Here is a 16,931-nt window from a genome sequence, read left to right as displayed (position 1 = left end):
CAGTGTGGCAATCTCCCAGCTTGTCATCTTCTCAGCCCAGCTGGTTTGTAAAATATGAAATCTCTTCTTCTTGAGGACAAATCGGCCCTATTCCTGGGTAAAACCCAAACGGGTCAGTGGTAATTAAAACCTCTTTGCTGATTTACACATATTAGGACTGTCAAAGGCTTCTCTGTCATAATTGCATCCTGCTTAATCGAGCAGGCAGCAAGGAGCTGCTCCCAAAGCCGACAGTATCCCTATTAACATACACATGTTGGATCCTGAATCGAATTGAAATGCAGCTTTTAACTATGTGGCTTGAGGCAAGCCAATGCAGCAAGGAAATTAATCAGGACCAGGAGGAGCCAAAAATGACACATTTTCAATGTTGTTTTCTCCTGGTGGGATTGGCAAAATCGAAATCTTTCCTGTGGCCCACTTCTTTCTTCGACTATTAAGATGGCAAAATCCACACTCCCTGTTGGCAGAATAACTCACAGAAAATATTTGTAAAACTTTGTGTATGCTTGGCTCAATACCAGTAGGACAGATGGACACTACTGCTGATGGACTGACTGACTGATACCAATACTTTCAGGACTTCACCAGAGCTGGCAAGCCCATAGACAGAAGTCAGCTGCAACTCCTGAATGTGAAAATAAATGTTAACTGTGTGAAATCAGTTTGTAACAATGTCTCTGATGAAGACTCGAAACCTTAGCTTGCTCTCTCTCTCTCTCCATGGATGCTGTCTGACCTGCTGTGATCTCTAGCATTTGTTGCTTTCAGTACAGATGCTAGCATCTGCAGTAATTTGCTCCTGAAGTATCTCAGTACTTCTGTTGTATGTTATATATGATAGCAAATTAGGTTTGATATATCACCGAGTAAGTAGTATATACAGTCACCATTTACTTACCTTTTGCATGCAATGCCTTCCATTTTTCACGGTTTTGTTGCAATATTTCACTCCAGATATTTTTAAAGCTCTTCATATCCACAGCGAGCAGGGAAGAATTTATAGAAGAATTTCCTTCAGACAGTATATTTTTCAAATTTGTCCGTTTCACTTCAGTAGATGAAATACTGTGCACACTGGACAGAATGAAAATGACTAGGTTAATATTGGACACCAGTAAACACACTGGCCTGATATTTATGAGGAAAGTTGGAGATTTCAGTTAAGGCAGAAAATGACCAAAGATCCTGCCAGACTTGAGAAATAGTGCTGGTTGCTAGGTGGAGGGATAACAAGAGTGACAGAAGGCTTTGTTGAGTAAGAACTTGGATGGTAGTCTGGAGCTTAGAGAAGCCAATGATTAGGGTTGGGCTAGCAGGCCCCAATCGAGATTTACTAGAAAGGATAGTGATCAAGACTGGAGAGAATAACCTGCTATCAGGGATGAAGGAGGCTTGAGGGATATGAGGTGGGAACTGGCCTAGGTTTGGGTGAGGAGTGAGGGAGATCTTGCAGTTGAGTTGGGGGAGAGAGGCTCAGGATTAGAATCAGAAAGACAAAGATTCCTTGAAGGGCTTGGGCTAACCTCTCTGCTTTGTCTGAAGAATTGTAAAAGAAAAAAGGAACCTGCAGTTCCCCATTTAACTTCACTGATGTGTTATCCAACATGGCTGGAAAATTTACCTGTGTCTCACAAATTCTGTGGAAAAGCCTCATTTGAAATATGCTGATGAGTGTTCTGTCTTCATGGTGGGACCTGGGAAAGGCTCATAATTCACTGTTTTTGAAAATGGTGGTTAAGGTTGATATATGGGGTCAGGTTCCCTATATGTTACTCTTTAATCCACTGAACCTATTGTGTGGTGGGGAGTGTCAATATTGACGCCAATGATTTAGAAATGAACTATTGAGCTTGTGTTATTGCTTAGAAATCAATTGTCATATGAATGTGTGGGAACAGATCAGAGAATAGAATTGCTGTGATTAATAACAAACTCTACAAAATACAACTCAGTTTTAGAATGAAGATGTCCTCATCTTAAATTATGTTTTGTTTTGCTTATTGTTGATAGTGCATAATTTAAATGTTTTTTAGAGTTATGCCATCTTAAGCATTACCAAACATTTTTTAAAAGTGTGATCCAATGTTAGTTCGCAAATACAGTCTAGAACAGATTTGACTGATGTTGATCAAGTCACTTAGATATGCTCAGTCCTCATTCACATGCAGGCAAGAAGATCTGCCTATCAGAGTGGCACTCTGTGGCAATTCACCAGTAGGACATTGATAGAAATTTACTGGACCTTAATATGGAATCTCCCATTTCAGATGGAGTTGAGGAAAAAATTTTTCTCTGAGGAGTTTTGGTGCTTAGAATTTTCTTCACCGGTGAGCAGTGTGAGTCATTGAATATATTCAAGGCTGAGTGAGACAGATTTTGATTGCCAGGGAAGTCAAAGGTTATGAAGCAGTCAGGAAAATGAAGTTAAGGCCACAATCAGATCAGGCAGATCTTATTCAATTTCAGAGCAGGCTCAAAAGACCAAATGGCCTCCTCCTGCTCCTGTTTTCTTGTGTTCACACATCTACATGCAGTGATTTTCGCTGAGGGGTGAGCCTCAATTTTAAATAATATTCTGTTTGTGCAGGGTCTAGGTAAATGACTGACCCATGCCTCAGAGCCACGTGGACTGGCCCCCAAAAACAGCAGGAACCACTGCCTTACAAAGAGGCTGCCTGTGGGAAATGCCAAAATGTTTTAAAATTACCTTGCTGAAATACAGCGCTTCATGGGGTTAGTTTGCCAGACAGTCAGCATTGCATAACCATTAACATTTCAATTTAAACTGGGACCCCAGTGATAAATTAGAGTCCAATCTGCATATTTAAACAGACCATATATTTTGAGGCAGACGCCTTGGATGCTTTCAATTTAAAATCAATCAATTCAGAGTGGAAATTCCTCCATTCCACTTTAAAACTGTCCCTTTCTACGCGTGTCTTCATTAATTTTCACCAGCAGCTCCCAAGAGTGCAGAGTCAAGTTCCTTTAAACTGAATGCCAGTTCATTTTAACAATTTCAGCAGTAATTTGGGAGAGTGGCTTGTAAAGGAAGGAATACTCTTCTGTTTCACGAGCTAGGTGACCATTAATAAAAATGAACAGTTCTTGAAATGTTTCCAATCATTGGAAATGAGCAGATGACTCAATTCTTAGTTTCTGACTAACCTGGCTCGCCGAAATCCACTGGCACTGGAGTGGGATGCTTCATCAATAAGGGGAGTTACAATCTTTTCGGTCATGTCAGTCAAAACGGAAAATGTTGGCTCCACAATAAAATCAATAAAACCTGGAAAGATCATGGCAATTATTTCAGAAATAATGAATGCTTCTTAAACAATTTCAAAGTGAGTAAATCTTCAATTTTTGCACCTGACACAGATGTATTTTGTTTTAAGAATCAATATCACTGAATTAATGTCATTATCATGATTGTTTGTTCGTGATGGCATGGGAGACATTAACCCTCCATTCCTCCAGAGACTGAATTTTCTACAGTACCATTCAGTTCAGAGTAGATGTGACAAGGTGGTATTTTGCTTGATGTTAAGAGAAGGAACCATTTAATTTCATAGTTGCGTTATGGGACTGCTAAAAGTTAGGAAATGGGATTGTTGTAAACTTGTGTTTTAGAATCAAAACTATTATATTGCACCTACAGATGACCTATTTCTTTTAAATGTATGTCAGAGATGTGACATTGTAATAGAGAAAACATGCACAGCTCTTAATGAATTCAGAATTTTCTCATTCAAATCCCACTTCTGCTTAATGAGAGCAAACCTGGAGTGTAGTCAATGATAGGTTTCATTACAGTAATGTTACCCCTGAATTAGTCAGAAATTCTCTTGCTCTTGCTTCCCACATGTTGAGTGTGGTATTGTAGATGGTGTCTCCAAATATGTTCCATTTTGCTTCTGCACTCTGTATGATAATGAGAGAGAGTGCCTGTGCAAATGAGTCACAGACTGGGTAGGCGGTTTAGTTGATTTAATATGAGGACAGCTTTTGTGCTTTCAGTTAAAAAAAAATAAGGGTTGCATCTACATACAAGTGCACACCAGGGAGTGATCTGTATCACTGTGAAAATTCAAAGATAGAAGACATTACATGCAAACTCTGGCACATGATCTAATATTATTTAAAAGTCCTCAGACATTTCAATTTGAAAAAAGTCTGCAACTTTTCCTAAGAAGAAGAAGAAAAAGACATGCCTGCTTTTATTGACAAGCTATATGCTGTAGCTTAGTAAAAAAGGCCATTTTTCTTTCAGTTTCAACATTCACCATTGTCTGTCAGCTGTATTAGTTTGTTTTAAGAGCCAGGGTGGCAATGGCATGATGGTGCAGTGATTGATGCCTGACAACACCAGGGACCCAGGTTTGATTCCAGCCTTGGGTAACTGTCTGTGTGGGTTTCCTCCACAGTCCAAAGATGTGCAGGTCAGGTGGATTGGGCATGCTAAGTTGCACATTACTGTCCAGAGATGTGTAGGTTGGGTGGACTAGCCATTGGAAATGCAAGGTGATAGGGTAGGGGAGGACAAGTCTGGGTGGGATGATCTTTAGAGAGTTGGTGTGGAATTATTAGGCAAAATGGCCAGTTTCCACACTGTACAGAATCTATGATTAACTTCTTACAAAAATTGTTCATGGCATATATTGCCCATCCTTAATCACCTTAAAGGTGGTCATGGTGAGCTATCTTCTTGACCTGCTGCAGTTCTTAGAGTATAGGGACACCCACAGTACTGTTGATTTTGACACAACAACAGTGAGGGAATGACAATATAGTTCCATATCAGGTTCATAAGTGGCTAAGAGGGGATGTGCAGGTTATAGTGTTCCTATGCAGCTGCTGCCACTTTGTGGTAATGGTCATGTGTTTGAAAGGAGTTTGCAAAGGAGCTTCAATGAATTGCTGCAATACATCTTGTAGATAAATACACACTGCTGCATTGTGTGTCGATGGTGAAGGGAGTCAATGTTAAAGGTGGCAGAGAGTGCTGTTAGAGCTGCATCCATGTAGACAAGTTAACAGTGCAAGCACTTCTGCCTTGTAAATAATGGAGGGCTATTGCGGAGACATGAGGTGAGTTACTTTCCACAGAATTCCAAGCCTCTGACCTGCTCTTGTAGGCACTATAATTTACGTGGCTGGTCTAGTTCAGTTTCTGGTCAATGGTAATCTCCTGATTCAGCTATGGTAACAGCATCGAACATCAAGGGGCGATACTTAGATTCTCTGTTGTTAGAGATGTTCATTGCCTGATATTTGTATGGCACAAATGTTACATACACTTATCAGCACAAATCTGGAGGTCGTGTAGGTTTTACTGAATATGGACAAGGTCAGCTTCATTATCTGAGGAGTCATAAATCATGCTGAACATTCTGCAAACATTAGTGAACAGATCCACCTCTGACCTTATGACGGAGGCAAAGTCGTTGGCATAGCAGCTGAAGATGGTGGAACCTGAGATATTACCATAAGGAACTCCTGTAGTGCTGTCCTGAAGCTGAGATGATTGACTTCCAACAACTACAACCATATACCTCTGTTCTAAGTATGCTTCCAATTTGCAGAGAGTTTACCTCTGATTTCTATTGACTGAAATTTTCCAGGGCTCCTTGATGATATCATCTCACAAATGTTGCCTTGGTGTCAAAGGTAGTCACTCTCATCTCACTTCTGGAGTTCAGCCCTTTGTTTGGACAAGGCTATAAAATGAGCTCAGGAGCTGGCAGAAGCCAGATTAAGCATTAATGAGCAGGCTAGTCCTTTCCATGTGCCACTTGGTAGCTCTTTTTACAGCTGCTTCTATCACTTTGTTGATGATCGAGAGTAGACTGATGAGGTGGGAACTGGCCAGGTTGGATTCATCCTGCTATTTGTTCGCAGAAATCGATGTTTGCCTTTAAATATGTCATTAATCAGAATGATATAAAATGATGATTTGATGCATTTTTTACTGCAGTTTTCTTTTAAATTTTCACTTTAAAGTGTTACACTTGTTATTTCATGGCTCCCGAAGGCATTTCATAGTGGACAGACAGAGAATGGCCATGGGGGATACCTGGGACAACACAGTGGAGACACAGGAGTATGAAGGGAAGGGGGCATGAGTGGTCCAGGTTAGGAAGGATAAGAATGACATGGAGATTTAGTTTGATGTCACAGTGAACTAAGTCAGGCCTTCTAATGAGCACAGCTTGGCTCAAAGACCTGTCTGACACTACCGCAGATAAAACAGAAATGTAAACTTCCTTGCATCCAGGAAATAAAAAATATGGCAGAAATGACTGACTTTTGATGGTAATCTTACCACCGAAGGCAGTTACAGAAAGAAGAAACCATGAAGGTTTACAGGAGAACATGACATTCACCTCATGAGGGTCAAACTACTGTCATTAAAAAAGCTGCACATTGAAAGACGAGAATCCTTTGTACATCAGAACAATGACAGATTATGAAGAAGCCTACAATCCAAACAATTCTTTATGCTTGGGGTCGCTCTACCTGTGTGTATCTGGATTGAGACACTGAGAAAATGTTACATCTTATTTACGATATGAAACTATCACAAGTTGTGTGAGGTTACTGAGCAGCAGGCTTGAAGGAGCCAAATACATCTCGCTCATCTCTTTGATAGTCACAAATGATGCAATCTTTGCCCCTACTATAAGGATAACGCCGTAGCCATTGGCAGATTCTATTCTCGCCCTCATTAATGAATGAGAGGCAATTCTGTATACAGTAATCCAGTCAAATATATTTTTGCACTCCAGGTTTACTAGATCGGCAAGTTTGCTTACTTAAATGCTATCTAAATTCCTTTGGAAATCATTGAGAATGTCTGCCTCCACCAGTCTCATAAGTCATAAATTCTCCTTGGGTTTCGAGCAGGAGAGGAGGAATCCCATTGTCATTGTCCACATTAGGATTAATTGCATTGATAGGATTGAAGAGGAAGTTCTGAGTTAAGATTATGAACAGTTAAGAGCTAGAGTATTAAGCCAAACCAGGAGAAAGTGAGAACTGCAGATGCTGGAATGGCTCTTGCCCGAAACATCAATTCTCCTGCTCCTTGGATGCTGCCTGACCTGCTTTTCCAGCACCACAATCTCAACTATTAAGCCAAACCTCTAAGCTGATAATCTCAGGATTACTACCTGAGCCATGGTCAAACTGGCTCAGAGCAAATGAAGTCAAAGAATTCATGTTTGGCTTAAAGATTGGCGTGAGATGAATAGTTTTTGGTTCAGGGGCACTGACTACTGGGAAACTGGGATAGAAGAGAGCTTAAACCATGCTAGATACAGTGCCTTGGCAATGTAAATAACTAAAGCTGGAAAGAGGGCCTTAAACTAATTAGATGGGGTGCTCAGAAGAGGTTTTCTGTAGTTTCATAAAACAAAAGTATGGTCATGATAGCCAGAATGGAACAGAATGTACAAGCACAAGAAATCAACAGTTGTTAGAGTCAAAGAGGAAAAATTGTTAACAGGCAAAATTAATAGCTGCTTACTTAAATGTGCCAAGTTATGAATGAATAGCACAAAAAGAGATTAATGGATATGTTTTCATAGCTGATCACGGCGTAGGAGGAGATCAGAATTGTGAACTAAATAGTCAGGGGTATGTAGAGTTTTGAAAACATGGACACAGAGGGAAAGAGAGATAGGGTGGTTTTATTAGTACAAGATGGAATAAGTATGATAGCAAGAAATGATCTTGCATTTGATAATGTAGAATCCACGTGGGTGGAGATAAGAAATAACAAAGGGAAGATACTGGTAGGAATAGTCTGTAACAAAACATTAAAAGTACCGTAATTCAGGAAATAATGAGGATATGTTAAAAAAAGGCATTAGATTATTATTTGGTGATTTCATGTAGACTGGGAAAATCAAATTGTCCAGGGTAGCACAGTGTGTGTTTGGAATGGTTTTGTAGGACAATATGTCATTGATCACATTAGGGACCAGAATAGTTTTGATCTGGTGGTATGTAATGAGTTAGGTTTATTAAATGACTTCAGAGTGAAAGATCTCTTAGAAAAGAGTGGCCATAACATTGTAAAGCTTAGAATTCAATTTGAGAGTGAGAAACTTGGGTCAGAAACAACTTTGCTAAACTTAAACAAACATAATGATTTAGGAGTGAGGCTGTGATGACTGGAGTGGACTGGGAAAGGAATTTTGCAAGAAATAAGTGAGGAATAATGGCAGACATTTAAGAAAATAGTGTATAACACATAGCAAAGATATATTCTATTGAAAAAGAAGGATTCTAAAGGGATAAGCCAACCATGGTTAATCAAAGAAGTGAAGAATAGTATCAAATTGAAAGAAAGAAACACATACTGTGGCAAAGATTAGTGGTCAGCCAGAGGACTGGGGGAGTTTTAAAATACAACAAAAAATTACTAAAGAAAAAGGAGAAAATAAAGTATAAGGACAAACCAGCAAGAAATATACAAATGAACAGTAAAAACCTATTTAAATACACAAAAAGGAAAAAAAGAAGCCAAAATGAATGGAGGCACCTTAGAGAATAAGGCTGGGGAATAATAAATGGGAACCAGGAAATGACAGTGGAGTTTAATGGTACCTTACATCCGTCTTCAGGGTGGAGGACATTAATACCATTCTAAAAATACTAAATCATCAAGGAACCCAAGGTGGGGACAGGCATAAAATAACTATCACTAGAGAAGAAACCTAAGGGAAAGTAATGGGGCTTAATCTTCCAGTCAGTGGTGAATACATTGTCTGAAGATTTCTACATCCCAGATCGTTTACTTTTTTAAACTGCGACTAGTGAAGGATCAAAACTGCCTTGAAGTAGGGGAGTCAGCAAACACAGCAGAAGTTGGGCAAAGAGAGGACACACCCCATTTTTATGACATCAACTAACATAAGCAGACAAGTTTTGCAATAAATCAGGTATTTCGGTGAATACTTCGGCGAGTGGGTGGCTGGGTGAATCAGTGATTGAATGGAGGTGAGAGTGATTGAATGAGTGGGCAGTGGGGTGGGAGTCGATGGAGGAATGCCTCTTCCTTCCCTCCCTACTTTACCTGCACCCTTACCAGTCCAGATTGCCCTTAATAGACTTTGCATGTACATTAACCAATCAGAAAACACTGGTAATGGCTAATAGGTGTAAGGATACCACAGGTTCTTTTTTTTTTGGTGATGGAAAAAATAAATATTCAGTTGCATGTCAAATGTAAAATATTTGGATATAAAAAAAAGTTGAGTGGGGTGAGAATATGATGTGGATAAATGAAAGTGTGGACTTGGACTCTGTGTATAACAACTAGCATTGACTGACATACAAAAATAATTTGTCAGAAACTTGAAGGAAATGATTGAATATTCTGTTACTTAAAGCAGCAATCTTAATTTGTATACCTACCATAAAATCATTTCATTAGCCTAAGCATCTTACAAAGCTGACCAATAGATGTCAAATTTTAATTTATAGAGTGGACTTAAGTGAGGATCGAGGTCCATGATTACATAATAATTGCCAAGTCTTTCAGTTTCTGGACAGATGGAGGTCAGATATGACACCTGCATACATGTTGTGACTCCTCAGATATCCTGACAGAATGACTACACTGCAATTGCAGTTTAAGTTTAAAATTCTGATGGACAATTACCCTGACAATTCTGTGTCAGTGGCATCCAACACTCTCAGGGTGAAAGTGGGTACAAGAATTGTCATCTATAGAATTTAACAGGCAGAAAATTCTGGGCTGTCAACACATGCTCCCATTCTTTACTGGGAGCACTGACCTGACACATTTCTTCTTCTAATGTGGTGTCATGACGTTTAGGGGGTGGATTTAGCTCAGTTGGCTGGATACCTGGTTTGCGATACAGAGTGAGACCAGCAGCATGGGTTAAGCTCTCCTCTCACCTGAGACATGGTTACCCTCAGGTTGAGACACCACCAGTCACCCGTCTCTCTGATGGGAGAGCAGACGTATGGTGTGGTAAGACTACGGGCAGGCTTATCTTTGATTTTTACATGAAGTTTCTTTACGTTCCACCTTAATGGAGACTCATTTGAAAGAGGTATGTACATCCTTTGAAGTAAGAGGAAGATGAATTTAGATTGAGCATGTTAAATAATCTTGTCGAAGTAGAAATCCTAAGAAGTGTGCATTACGAAAAATTACTTGCCAGGGAGCAGCAACTTTTCTTCTTAGCTTTACATTACCATATCAACATCTACAGTCAACAGTAATAAATTGAATGATCAAACCATTGTACTGTATATACTCATACATAAACAATTTGTGAATAACACATGTTTGAAGCATCAATCAAATGCCATGAAAAAAGTTTGCAAGTTTTGAACAAGCCAAAGTTAACATTATAACATTTCTATACTGCAACTTCTGACTAGTAATAATGCATACTTTCATTCCCCCCTTAAGGTAAATTGTTCTGTCTTTTCTGATTTTGTTTTTTATCTTTAATACAATAAATACTAGTTTTTAATTATTCCAGTAGATTGTTTTCAAACATCAATACAATATGGAGGAAGCAGAGGGGAGTTCTTGTCAGGTTTCGTTCCATTTCTCCCATACAGTGATATTCAAATAGACTCCAAATCCAGCCCAGGCTCTTGTTCCTGATTTGGACAATAGTAGAAATGGAGTTGAATTTCCTGATGATCGATTTTTTTTCAATAAAAGTAGATGCTTATATATGACATTATGCTTTAAGCTGTTTCATGTTAATTTGACCATAGATTGTTCACGGAATCCTTTTTTGATAAAGATATACCTGTATTTGAGCGTCCTACCTATTTGGGACTGAGCTACCATTGTTGAGTTACGATCACAGAGTGGAGAGAAAGGGAGCCCCAGTTCAGCCTCTTTGTCACCCTGCAATAAGATGAAATGAAGAACTGAAATTGAGCTGCTCATGTTGGTTTCTAATGTAATTACATAAATAAGGCTTAGGAACCTTGCAAAACTAAGTTTGCTAAGCCTTGTGCACACTGTGGTATTTTCCCCAACAACCACTCCTGATACTTTCAAGTGCTGACTGGATGTGTCTTCTAAAAGCAGTAATGCCCCTGAAGTGTTAAATTCACTCGCTTATTTTTTGTTTTCTTTTCTTCTAGATTTCTGGATTTCCTTTTTTTTTGGAGTGGGGGCCAGATAACACCACAGCAATCATGTGACATTTCCCAAATGACCATTGCCGGCACCACCTCTACCACAATGTGGTACTGGGTTGGTGTTGTTCAGAGTCATTTACTGCCATCAATCCTCTTTGTTTTAGGCATACCAAGTGATTACTGGGAGAGAGTTGAATATCCACAGAGAAGGCATTGATCTTAGATAAAACTAAGATTTGTTGCATGATATTAATAAGTACAACCACACTTGATCAGGCAGAATCTTTAGGACTCTGGGGAGCTGTTATGGATGCATCTGTTCATATAAATAATAATACAGAATTCTTTGGAATAGCCGAAATCTTCCGGTTTTCATTAGGTCTAAATTTCGACTTAATTAAGAAGATGTGATTCAGAGATCAACAGGAGTCCTGACATATAGGTGATAAAATTGCACAGTAAACAAACTTCTAGTAGTCATTTCCACTGTATTGACCCTCCACAATTGCCTCTCGCACTAAGCTCCGTATTGAAAATTTGGGCTCGATGCACAGGACTTGTCTGGATACTTACCCAGAAAACAATGCAATGATTAATACTTGGTTATTTCAAAAGTGGTCAGTGTGAACAACACAACTGCCACTCTAAAAAATCTCTGAGCTGATCTGACTATTCCCCCAATCCAACAGTCCTCTCCAAATTGACCCAACTACCCAAGGATATGACATGACTAGTCCCACACCCGTAGCCTTCCTGACCCGACATGACTGTCCTTCCAACCAACCCTCCTCAACATAACCATCCCCAAAACTGATAAGCCCTCAACTAACATCACACTTGTGCTCCCACATGCTAACTCACTTATCCACTCAAATTTCTACGCAATCAAACATTCACTAATTCACTGAAAGACTTGAGAACTTTTAAAACTCTCTTGCATATGACCCCTGATGTGCTAAAAAAAAGGACATTTCACTCAGGAACTATCTTTCTGTGTTGGAAAATTGTGATTTTCATAGTTCTTCTGGAGAGGGCACAGTTCAAATGGGGAAGGGGAGAGCAGGTGGAGATGAAGAGTTATGGTCCTAGCAGACCCAGTAGTGAGGGGTACAGGCAAGAAGCTGCAGATTATTTCCAGGATGGTATGTTGCCTCCCTACGTCCAGGGTCAACATTGTTAGTGATTGGCTGCAAAGTCAGAGAACATGGTTCACGTTAGTTCCAACAACATTGATAGAAAGAGGTTGAGGTCTTGAAGCAAGGATGTTGGGAAATAGGTAATAGATAGCAAAGGAGGACTTCAAAAGTTGTAACCTCTGGATTAGTCCCAGTGCTACATATGAGTGTGTATATAAGAATAGGCAGATTGAGCAGTTGTATATGTGGCTGAAGAGTTGGTACAGGAGGGAGGGCTTTAGATTGCTGGATCACGAAATCAGTTTCTGTGATGGGTTTCATGTTAACTGCAATCACAATAGCAATTGCTGTTGTTGGCAGATTACACTAATTTGGCAGGGAAATGGGATACAACGTGGAGATACTATACTGGGTGATGAACATGCAAATGTAAAACAAAAGCCAAGTCAGTCTGGAACGCAGAACATACATGGTCAATATAAGACACAAGGGAGCTCGGCAAAGTTGAACAGCTTTTATTTTAATGCAAGTAAGGCAGGTGGGTTGAGGGTGGTGGTTAATATATGGGAATACAACATTATTACAATCACAGAAAGAGTTTAGGGATGGACAAGACCGGCAGCTCATATTCTAAGGTATAGCATATTCAGACATGAAAGTGATGGTTGTAAAAGAAGAGTGATATTGAACTATTTATCAATGAGTGAACTGTTGCAAAAGGGATGGTATCTTAGAAGAATTCTCAACAGAGGCCATATGAATAGAACTCAAAATTAAAAATTGAACAATCACATTGTTGGGAGTATACGCTAGTCCCCAAAATAATCAGAAAGAGATAGAAGGGTAGATATGTTAGCAAATTTCAGGGAAGTATAAAAATAATAGATTAATAATTGTAGGGAATTTCAATTTCTCCAATATTAATGGGATAGACAGTCTGAAATGCTTAGAGAAGTGGAATTCTTCAAATATATCCAGAAGAGCTTTTTACACCAACATGTAGAAAGCCTACAGAAAATGCATGCAGATATTGCTTGGACTGGAAAGTTTCAGCCATAAAGACAGACTAAATAGGCTAGAGGTTGTTTTGCCTTATGGCAGAGAGAGCTTCAACAGGATCTGATTGAGGTGTACATAATTATATCGAGCACAGAAACGGCAGATTGGTGGAAACCCTTCCCAAAGTAGAGTGATGAATAACTGCAGGGCATAGATTTAAAGTAAAATGCAGGAGGTTTTATGGAGATGTAATAAAGAATTTTTCACATAATGGATATCTGTAACTCTCTGCCAGAAAGTGTGGTCAAGGCAGGAACCATCATAACCTTTAACTTAGCTTGATAACCTGTTTAGCTGATCATTTGAAGCCACACCACACAAGGCTCTTGATCAACTACTGGAAAACAGGTTGAGAATAGACAGGTGGCTGTTCACTGGTGTGGACTCAATGGGCCAAATGGCCTCTATCCATTTTGGAACTCTCTGATTACACAGGGGCTTGACCTTCTTTTCACCCAATATCTCCTACACTCATCAGTCTTCTGTGGGGATGGTTATGCTGACCCATCACTATACAAATATAAACATTACTCTCAGTTAAAATGTAAGTGCCCGTCAGTCTAATTTTTTAAAAAATTCTGTGCTGACTAGAGATCTTACCTGTCTGAAGAATTCCTCCAACAATGCCATGGTCCAGCGATGATGCATCTCCCAGGCTTTCGTTGGATGGCTGATATCAGCTGTGTGCAGCAACATGGAAAAGGCTTTTGGTTTATCAATCCTGCAAATCAACATAGTGATGATAGAAATGACCAGTCTGAGGCAATGCAAAAAGAGTGCCATCAGAGGGTAAAAGATTACTGTCCATATAATTATATTACATCTATTGGTAATCAATTACTGTTAATTTTTGATGTGAACATGTATAAGGAATTCAGTCAGTGAAAAGCTTTGTATCAGAGCATCATTCACCCATAATCTGCACTTCTTTGCTATCTGTGATTTTATCTTTTGTGTATAAAATACCTCAATTTACATAAAGCACAGGTTGCAAAATCCTGACAGTCCACTTCACAAATATACATTGGCCAGAGTTTGCTGACAGGAATCATGGTGAGGCAAATGGTGCTTACTGTTATTCATATGTGAATAGTACAGCACCTTCAGATGAGGAGCAATGCTGTATCACTCAAATATCCAAAAATTGGTATCCATGTTGTAGTGCTCCACAATTATATTCACAAAGGCATTTTGCTGTCTGCCTCACTATTGAATTGTGTTGAATGGCACAAAGTTACTTCATTTGCCCAGTAAGTACAAATTAAACTTGACAGATGGGGTAATTCTTGTCATTTCAAAGCAAATAATTTTTAATTATGTCATAAAAATAGTTACTACCAAATAACATCTATGGCACTGAAAACTAATTATTCTCAGTGTGGAGTAACATTCCTTCAGATCTCATTGTTGGACAGTTTAAAAATGCAAAATTAAAAACTTTATGATGATTGTACTTTGCCTTTCCGTCTCATTTTATCTTTCTCTTCAATAAATCTTACCTCTCCCTTTATTTCTCTTCTTGACTTGATTTGACATTGAATTCAGACACTGATTATGAATTGTCAGTTCTTCCTCAATCATTTGTTCTGATTACTTAAGGAGACACACAGTTGGCTGTCCTATTTACTCTGATCTCACATAGCCAGTTTCCTTAATTATAATGTTGCCAGCTCCCATATTTGCAACTTTATGGATAAAAATATAGAGAGTTGCAGCCTGCTTTGACAATTATAACTAGTAAAAGACTTTTGTTCAATATCCTGCTATGGCACAATTTGTCCTGTTATATGTATAAATGCTGCACTGAGTTCAGAAATACAAAGGTCCTTGCTTAAAGTAAAATGTCACAGCATCTTTAACTTGTCGTTCACAATTAGTCAAAGTGATTAAGAATCTGGATAGCCACATTGCCAAATAATGAACAGCATCCATGTGTGGAATTAATAACATTCAATCTTAATGTAATCAACAACATATACCCTTCACTAGTGGATGACGGTAAAAAGTAAATTCCAAACGTCAAAGTCAATAAATTCATCTTGAAATGCCAAGTCCCATCAACTACACCACAATCCCATCGTTTACCTCCAATTTTACTCAATTCCTAAAATTCCTAACTTCATCTCATACTCTCACATATTTCTCAACTTGGCTGTTCAATTGTCACAGTTCAAGTAATATTTGAGCAATTAAATCCTTCAATATCAACATTCGATAGTTATTGTAAATCTTCTTAATTTCTCTTCATATTTCCTTATCTCTTGCTCTCTGTCAGAAAGCCTCTAGATTATGCCCAGTGACATGACCACCCTTTATTTGTCCCACAACTCTAACCAAACAGATGCTGCCTCTTTGCTTCTTCCCTATGGGTTGACCTCTATAAAGCACGGAGTTCACTGCTCACATGCCCAATGAAATTTGGTTTCAAACCAATTGACTTTAAACAAGGCCACCTTATAGTGATAACACACTTCAGGGGAATATAACTAGGTAAGTGTGAAACCTATGTTCCTTAGTGGGAGGAAGCACCACTCTCTGGAGATGCCCTGCAAAATATGATTGCAATAGGCACTGCTGGGACTGACAAGGCCATGGATGGAAAGGATGTGGCCAATAGAGAGAGATATGGTGTGTGTTTTGGGTGGTGAGGGAACATGGAATATAGAAACAGATGATGAGTGAGGTGGTAGAGTGGGTTTTGAAGGCCAAATGGGGAGATATAAAGGGTGTGTGGAGAGAAAACATCACACAGGATCCCCAACTCAAAATGATGTGTCCACCTTTCCTACCTGCCTTTTCAAGAGATTTATTAAAAGAATTACTTCTCACTCTTACATACCAGCTACTACGCAATGTATTGCACTGGTGGAGGCAGATTGAGGGATTCAATAGGGCACCAGTTACCTCTAAATAGTTGACTGTCTATTTTATATGACTGTGTTCCCGAGTCCAAGCTCTAACTTGCAGTGCCCACATTGTGGTGAGTCTGCAGTTAATGGCACACTGCAAAGATGCAATCCTCACAATGCTGCAGGCCCATTCTGCTTGCTTCCCTCTGGCAAAGCAAATTAGTTATATTCAGTTCCTCTTAAAATAGAATGTCTCAATGACATATTATCGAACTACAGAGAATACAGAAAAAAGACACTTCAGTAACTGCTGCAAATCAGGAGGTGGCAAGAAATTTAGTGAAATTGTAATTACTAGCATTGGTCACAATTCAAAAAAGATACAGTAGATTAATCCCAGGTATGGAGAGACTTTCTTACAAGGAGAGGTTGAGTAGGTTGTGCTCTTTGCAGTTTAGGAGAATGAGAGAAGATCTAGCTGAAATGTATAAGATACTGAGAGAGCTTGACAGGGTAGATCTTAGAGGTTGTTTCCCTTTATGGGACAGTCTAGAATCAGAGAGCATAATCTCAGAGTTAGGAGTTTAAGGCAAAAATAATGAGATTTTTTTTCTTTCAGAAGATGGTGAATCTGTGGAATTCTTTACTGCAAAGGGCTGTCAAAGATGGATCATTAAGTATATTCGAGGCTGAGATAGACAAATGTCTAATTATTCAGGGAATCAAGGGTTAAGGGGAC

The 16,931-nt window shown here is 39.1% G+C and overlaps 1 protein-coding gene across 4 annotated transcripts in view; it reads right to left on the bottom strand.

The window, feature by feature from the left end:
- The window catches only part of LOC140477346 (dual specificity calcium/calmodulin-dependent 3',5'-cyclic nucleotide phosphodiesterase 1A-like), a 647,210-nt gene that overhangs the window by 83,643 nt on the left and 546,636 nt on the right, over positions 1-16,931 (bottom strand). For all 4 annotated transcript variants that reach the window (XM_072571037.1, XM_072571039.1, XM_072571041.1 and 1 more), the window contains exons 12-15: positions 13,944-14,064; positions 10,828-10,909; positions 3,172-3,292; positions 902-1,077 (exon numbers count right to left, since the gene is read on the bottom strand). In XM_072571037.1, the coding sequence (XP_072427138.1) occupies positions 902-1,077; positions 3,172-3,292; positions 10,828-10,909; positions 13,944-14,064 (500 nt within the window). The remainder of the gene's footprint in view (positions 1-901; positions 1,078-3,171; positions 3,293-10,827; positions 10,910-13,943; positions 14,065-16,931) is intronic.

This window comes from Chiloscyllium punctatum, chromosome 5, assembly GCF_047496795.1.
Source record: "Chiloscyllium punctatum isolate Juve2018m chromosome 5, sChiPun1.3, whole genome shotgun sequence".
Lineage (NCBI taxonomy): Eukaryota > Metazoa > Chordata > Chondrichthyes > Orectolobiformes > Hemiscylliidae > Chiloscyllium > Chiloscyllium punctatum.
Note: the sequence above shows the minus strand (reverse complement) of the source record. Positions and strands in the feature narration are given on the sequence as shown.